Source organism: Lathyrus oleraceus, chromosome 7 (genome assembly GCF_024323335.1).
Source record: "Lathyrus oleraceus cultivar Zhongwan6 chromosome 7, CAAS_Psat_ZW6_1.0, whole genome shotgun sequence".
Lineage (NCBI taxonomy): Eukaryota > Viridiplantae > Streptophyta > Magnoliopsida > Fabales > Fabaceae > Lathyrus > Lathyrus oleraceus.
This window is the reverse complement of record NC_066585.1, coordinates 226,248,961-226,257,190: the sequence shown is the minus strand read 5'-3', so window position 1 is coordinate 226,257,190 and position 8,230 is coordinate 226,248,961. Positions and strand designations below refer to the sequence as shown.

The 8,230-nt window shown below is 34.4% G+C and overlaps 1 protein-coding gene across 1 annotated transcript; it reads right to left on the bottom strand.

Annotated features, from left to right (window-relative positions):
• Positions 1-3,800: 3,800 nt before the first annotated feature.
• LOC127100357 (DNA-directed RNA polymerases II, IV and V subunit 3) lies at positions 3,801-6,848 on the bottom strand. Its single transcript, XM_051037492.1, has 3 exons — positions 6,317-6,848; positions 5,861-6,098; positions 3,801-4,309 (listed from the first exon to the last, which is right to left on the bottom strand). The coding sequence occupies exons 1-3, from the start codon at positions 6,766-6,768 to the stop codon at positions 4,037-4,039; spliced, it is 963 nt and encodes a 320-aa protein (XP_050893449.1). The 5' UTR covers positions 6,769-6,848; the 3' UTR covers positions 3,801-4,036.
• Between the last annotated feature and the right edge of the window lie 1,382 nt (positions 6,849-8,230).

Below are 8,230 nucleotides of genomic sequence, written 5' to 3'. Positions count from 1 at the left end.
AAATTTCAGAAATTTTTAAAATTTATAGGTTTTTACTGGAAATGTGTAGTCCGTACCGATTTTTTTTTTGAAATTTATACTTTTTTTTTACCGCAATAAAGAGACATACATCGTGAATTTAGAATTTTTGAAAAAAACATATCGGAAATTGTAAATTTTTGATATATGTCTGAAGTGTTTTTATCGAAAATTATAAAATTTTCGATGGAGGTAAATCGAAAATTATGAAAAATTTTTGAAATGTCACAAGATTTCAGAAATTTTAAAATTTTTGGTATGTGCCAGAATTTTTAAAAATACTTAAATTTTTTGGTATTTTCCATAAAAATGTGCATAAATGTACCGATAAAAAAAATCACCACGTATAATATATGCATATAATAAAAACTGTGTTACATACTATATTACAAAATAAATTAGGATGACTTCCTAACTTCATCTTCCTAGTGTCTAATTCGTCCTGCATATACTGATTCTAATGCTTTGCCATCTTGAGTACAGTTTTGACTCCAATGGTCAGTGACAGATGGTAATGGACTATCAGGTTTCAACTTTACCCGAACCCAATGATTGCTATTGACAAAATCAACAATAATGATTTTATGTTTGCTTGTATACATGGGTGGAACTAAGGTAAGAGGGAAAAGATAATCTTAAGTCTCTTTGACATAGAGACAAATACGACAATGTATCTACAAGCAATAAGGTAACCCATATCAGGAATTGTCATCCATTTATCAGTATCCTGCACACCAAAGTGTTCTACTCGTAATGTATTTCTAACTTCAGAGATCGTATCATGGAATAAACTGGAAAATAATTGAGAGTGTTGATGAATTTGAGTATCTAACTACGTCTGAATCAAAGTTCATGACTCTTCGACTCATCCAAGTAAAGCTGCAATAGTCTGAAAACCATAATTTCAATTGTCATCCACATCAACAATGTCATAAATGTATGGATGAAAGAAAACACTAAACTGAGACAAGTAAAGATGCCTCGAAGATACAGTGGACGGTTGACTTTGACCCAACATACTTGACGGTTGACTTAGTGTGTGAAGAGTTGAAGACATATTTTTAGTATTTTGGATATTGTAGGCCAGGGGTGTTGAAGAAAAAGGTTCGGGAACTAACACATTCATCCATAATTTCTATGTGTCCATCGTCGGTGAAGTATAAGTCAAAGCGGGGGAATAAAAGGAGTAAAAAGAGTTAAGAGAGTGATGTGCATCGTGATCTTTCACAGTGGGAGTATGGTGAGGGATCGCAAGGGAGTCAAACTACAAAGAGATCATGCTCTTAAATATGTAATTTCTTCCAAAAAAAACATGAATTAGTTCTAAAAGAAGAGGATTGTCTTGTATTTGGAAACCGACAAGTTGACATGCATATGGTAACCCATGTGTTGTTCTAATGAAGCAACCACAAGTATCTTTGCTTGCACCAACAAATTTTATCCTTTCTAGTTTCCAATGTGTTGTATACACTGTCTTGAAATAAAATCATGCAAGTTGGTATAGAATGGAGTGTTATATTGATGCTCAATGTTGACAATAATTTTTTGAAATGAGACCCTAATTGAACCTAGTTGCAACTTCAACATGGTGTTCACTGCATCCCAACTTCGTCATAAATCTCTCCAGCTTGTAGTCAACATGTTTTTTAGTCTCCAATGAGTAGACTCCACCCTAAAAATCATAACTAGAAATATATGTTAAATGATGTTTAGTAATGTAATAACATCAAAATGACGCCAGCGTACCTGTTCGTTGTTGTGTTCCCTAAATGAGTGACTATGTTAGTCCAAACAACAACAAACCTTTCTTTATAAGGTGTCAACCATGCTTCACTCACATACTCAACAAATAAAAGAATATCAGCACAAACAGTCTCAAAGTTCTTCAAGTGTACGACAAACTCAGTTTCTCTATTAGCATACATGATGTTGTTCAATAGATCCATGACATGTTTTTGTCTTTCTGATTTAACATACTCTTTATATTTCGTGCTAACGTTTTCTGAAATATGGAATGAACACAACAAATGAGTTGAATTTGAAAACACAACTTCCCTGGCATTCATCAATGCAAGTTTCTGGTCTGTCAACACAACCTTCAGTAGCAATTTATCGGAAGAGAATAGCTCTTTGAGCTTCTCTAGTGTCCATTTGAAGTTCTCCTCCCTTTCATGTTCCAAATAGGCAAAGCCTACCGAAAACGTCAATTTTGTTGACGTAACACCAACAATCTCAAGTAGTGGTAGTCGGTACCTGCATGATCATGATGCACATAATCAAAAATATGGTAAATCAAAGTATGTCGAAAAGATATCAAAGCATGATCACGATGCACATTACCTATTTGTCTTGTATGTACAATAAAAAATCAACACCAAATAAAACATATTCAACAACTTCACTAAATCAGGATGTGTCCAGAAGATATCAACAATAACATTTAAGTATTCCCTATTTCTAGTCCAAGACATGTATTTTTCGCTATGAATAAGACTCAACAACATTTGCGTTTCCGTCAGTGAACATCTCTTGTACGCATTGTATGTAGTTTTACCTTTATACACTTGGGTAACACTGGTGAGGTTTTTTGGATCTTTGTCTTTCAAAGCAGCAATTATGTATCATTGAGTCATGTTGTACTTCGTCATGTCATTTACAAACTGTCTTTCATGAACTTTTAGACGACCCAATATGTCATAACCTTCTAAATCCTTAGATAGTTTATGATTGTGCAATCCACACCTAACTATCACCTTCCAACCGCTACCTCTCGGCGCAGATCTCCAGCCTAAAAGGACATTTCACTTTCGTACTATAAATGCCCTCTGAAAATTTACTACTTTCAGATGCATTATTCCTTTTATAATTTCCTCCTCTTTCACAATCCATAACCAGATTATCTTTCCTACCTCGCTTGCCATTTGCAGTATCAGAACGAATAGTCACAACAATAATACCATGTTGTTTGTAATATTTAGTGTTCATGCTAATACTTCTGACTGAGACTTAAATATTTGTCATTTACATCATATAAAAAATATACTATCAATATCTTATAAAGGCGGAAAAATATTTAAATTAAACTTGTTACATAGAAAACATATTGCATAAGTGGTGAAGAACTGCGTAAAATATGTACACGAATCTATAGAAGACTCTACCGGCTCTAGACTACACAAATAAAATATTTATCTGCTACCGGAAATTTGAAGTACAGGCAAAGTTTCTGGTATACCGGAAACTTTAAAATTTCATGTATCCGAAAAATGTGAAATTTGCATAAGTTTTGATTTTTTTTCTGAAAATTTTGACAATTTTTAATATAGGTTTAAAATTTCTTAGAAAAATATTGAATTTTTGGAAATTTTTGATATTTCTTCACCGAAATATTTTCAAAAAAGTCCAATACAAATGCGAGATTTTTCAAAAATACGAAAAATTGTATAAGTGCGGGGTGGCAAGTTACCTCTGACCGACACTAAGGCATATAGTTACACTTATTCTTACGAGCCATTCGGTACCACAGCCATTTAAAAAACTTTTTCCTCTGATAGACTACAAGTTACAACCTAATTGATTTAGATACAACTATGAAAGAAATCTAAATGGACTAGTAGTCACTCTACATCTAATGCTAATATTTTTGGGTATAGAAAAAATAAATCTGTTAGTATTATGTTCCCCCAGAAAATGTTCTAATGGAGCATGAACCTATTGGAGTTGCTCTATGCTTTAAGTTAAATAAAATCTATCGGATTAAGATTGTATATAAACAGTTCAAGTGACTTCAGTAACCCAAAGCTTCAACTTAGTTATAGCCAAATTGAGTTAATAATCTCAATCATGTGAGTATGTGTGCATATTTAGTTCAAAGAGTTAAGCTAACCACTGCTTCTAAGTTTAGCAAATTAGCATATTTGGTTCAAAAAGTTAAGTACATATTGCACGTGTTGAGTTAAAAACGACATGCAATGCAACAAACAAGTTCTGAGGGAAACATGTCTGAAATCCTACTAAATCATCCTCCTCGCATATGTGCACCTAGTTCCCCAAATTGATCATCAGCCTCCACTGTATCTTCAGAGAGCCTCACAGCATCCAGCTTCTGCTTCACAATTTCAATGGCATTTAGCAATAGTTGAGAAGCTTTAACTGCTCCAGTAGATTCGACTGTGAAAATGAAGCTATCTTGCTTTGCAGTGATTTCGACAAGACCAGGCTTTCCCATTGCTTCCGCTTTCTTAATCACCTCATCATCGTAACTGTATGCCTCAGCGTCAACCACCGACACCTAATCGGTACAAAAAGTTCAGTACGATAAATACACCAATGAAGGATTTATAGTAAGAAACAAACCAATAAAAATTAACAATGGATTTTAAGAACTAATTATCAAAAAAACGCACAAGATAAAGGGTATTTACAACACTTATAGTTGACAGTCAGCATTGATCAGATATCAATTAAGAATGCTAAACAACCATCACAAACAATATTTTAAATCTGGATATTAATAACATTTATTGTAACTTCCTTTAAATCCTAAGAATCATTGTGAAATAGGTAGCTCAGAACCTGCCAAGTATAGTGATTTGTAAATCCCTCACATTCGTTCAAGCACTGCTTTTACTTTCCCAGTTAACATTGATATCTTAAATTATGTCTTTGCTGAGATAAAACAATTTTTAATCAGGCACTAAAACGGTGTTGTGGCGTGTTGCAGGTCGTGGCCACTACCAAACTTGGGTCATTGAATAGTTTTAGGTCATGCCCATCATATTATAGTTGCGGTATGGATTTAGGTCAAAATTGTATTCATTTACAGTTATTTGCACCACTAATGGTTCATGGAAAGTAAAGCCCATTTTGCTTATTTTTCTGTGTTTCTAGCAACCATTAGTCACTGGTGACCCCTACTACATGATCTCAACCACACACTTACTTCCATGTCTGCTGCTAAGGCATCTGTATGATCCCCTTTGTCACGGTATGCAGCTCTATTCTTTTCTTATCCTCTAATCCAAGGTTGCCTAGTTCAAGATCCTACCTATGACATGTGTTCACAGACATATATATTAATTATGAATCCTATTATATTATATGCCTTTTTTATCAGAATCCTGTTATATGGATGACGCCTGAGTAGTTCTGTTAAGTATTTTAATAGCATCGGGAACTTATACACCCTTTCAATGTCAAGTATTTTAAATATTTTTACTACATTTATTTGTTATTGGGTCATCAAGCTCATTTAAAAACAAACCGGCTTATTTTGTTTGCTTTGCTTCCCTTTTATAGAGGCACTGTGGTATTTCATCTTCATCATTTTTTGATCTACTCAAGATCCTACACACACGTGTATACACGCAATTTATTATTTATGTTGAATCTACAATTTTTTTTGACAACATTGAATCTATAATCTTTGATATAAGGCCATTCGACAGCCCAATATAGCAATTTAAGGGCCACCCACTCCATGCCTCTATTTGGGATTGATAACTATGGGATCAAGTACAACATAACTTGTTAGCAATTTCTAGAATGGTAGTGTGAAGTGAAGATCGTCAGAAAGTAAAGGTTACACTTACTTTGCTCACAAGTAGCATCATTCAAACATTAAATCACAGAAACCCATCACTGAACACGGAAAGAGGACAAAAATACACAAACCAATGATAAAAACAAACATTAAAGTATTGAGAAGACATGCAGGTGAATATTTGGAAAGCTAAAAAATTAAAGAGCACAAGTATCAGGAAACAGTAATGTGGCATTACTGATGGAATAAGTGAAATGCTCATAAGCAAAATCACAAGAAGACATGGGAGAAAAGGCAAACCTGTTGTGTGACAGGATCAATGTCAAACACACGGGTAGGACTACTATCAATCCACTCTTTTTTCTCCTCAAGTGACAAAGACTCCATCAAATCTTCATTAATGTGAATCTCTGGTTCATACATGAAAGTAACAGTTGCTGCTGGAGACCATTTCGCATGATCCTTACCAATCCCCTTCCTAGCAATTGCTCTCAGCCTCAGCTCCTGACCTCGCCTCAACTTCACAATTATAATCCCCCTACATTGAACACACACAAAAACTCAAATCACAAATATCCTCCAATTAAACCCAAAACTAAAACCCTCTGGCATTAACTAGAACATCAAAATACTTAAGGGTTTTATAAGACCCATTTGAAAAAAAACATAGACCCATTTGAAAAAAAAATGACAAATGACAAATCCCCAGTTTGAAAAAATTAGGGTTTAAAAGAAAAAAAGAAGGAGGAACCGAACCTTCCATCAGCAGATTCAACGGAAGAAGGGTCACCACCAGAGAAATCAACAGGAACAACAGTATGATCAGAGCTATAAAGATCCTTACTCGTAACATCAAGTGTCTGATCAGTAATACACTTAACCCTAAGATGAAACTCAACGGAACAATACTCACACTGTCCATCACCATCACACGCATCACAGTCACGCGAGAACCGCATGGCCATAGCACGTTCGCTTGTGAGTGGAATAAGACCGAGTCTGTGAGCAATGAACTCGTCGTTGAGAACGGAGGAGTTGACCTCGATTTCCACTAGGTCGATTGCGATGGTCGGAACCTCCGATATCATCACGCGCCGAAGCGCGTTTGCCACACTAGCGTCGGTGTCGCGAAGCTCGAACTTCATGTAATCATCTTTTAGCTCGCGGATTTTCACCCTCGGCATGCGTGCGTACGACGCTCCTTCCATTGCTTTTTTTCGCACAGAAAGATGAAGGAGGAGAAGAAATGGGAGTTTTGTTTGGCTGAGTTGGGTTCTTAAAACCCCTTTTCTCAAACCCCTGCTATTTCACTTCATACAATCTATATTCTCTAGGGATAAGATTGTCATTTCATTAATGTTTTTCAAACTTTTCTATTTATTTATTTTAAGTCAAAGAAAATGTACTATTTCGGTAGACATAAATCTAACCCAACAAGCACATATCAATCAATCCTAAATAGTAATCAAACTGAGAAAAACAAAAGTGTAGGTAAATAAACAAACAGGACAAAAATTCATTAAATAACCTAATGCAAAGCTTATAAATACACACAAAGCATAATTCGGCGAATTCAACGTGGTACTCGAAACCAAGTTGCAAAAAAGAAGTGTGTAAAAAGTCACAAATATTTTAAACGAACAAGAGACAAGCTTGACTAATCAAATCCAATTTATGAAAAATGGTGAGGGTTCCGACCACCAACATGGACAATATCAGTAACCTTTGTGAAATAAACCACAACGAGCTCAATAGCTCTTTCAAGCCTACTCAAAGCAGATTGTGGCAAGCAAGTTCAAAGGCATCCTAACGGACGACGAAAGAACCTTGCAATCGCGATGAGGCTTTAACCACTACAAAAACACCATTGTGGTGTCCAAATCCAAATACCTTAAAAATTGCAGTTTTCATCGGATCTAGAAAGAACCGGATATTAAAATCAAGAATCCACCGCCAACACTAGCGAATTGTAGCTTGAGAACAACAACCATCAAGTTCAAAATGAAACAATTGAAAACAAAACCAATCTCTCCCACTATAACAAACCAGCAAAAAAAAGTCGAAACAATCAGAAATGACCACCGGATCAAATGTAACACCCCGAATTTAATTAATTAATTAATTTGAGTTATTTAAATTTTTATATGATTAATGAATGTTTTAAATAAATTGTGTATGATTGTGGGGATAGATATCCTTGAAATAAAAGTATGGAGGGAGTAAGAGTTTGATATAGTTGTTGATAATTAATTATATTTTTAATTAATGATTGAAATAAATAGTATTTTATTCGAATTAATTAAATAAATAATAAAATAACTAGAATATGAGCATCTTAATTAAATAATAAAACTTAGTTATTTTACTTATTTAATAGGGATAATGAGAATTTTTAATAATTAGCCCATAACTATTTTATTTAATTAGTTGGAATAAAATAAAAGAGTAAAAATAATAGGGAGAAAAAGAAGAATATTATTTGTATTAGAGGCAAGAAAGGTATGGTGGTAAATAAGATGATAAGTGAGGGCAATGGTGGAAGTTCCTAATTGAGGGGAGATTAGGTTAATGATTAAAAGGTTAGTAAGAGAGTTTGGAGGGTTTTACGTCAAATATAATTTTGTGGTGAGAAGAGACAATGGTTAGTGCTAAAGGAAAACTCCATTATTA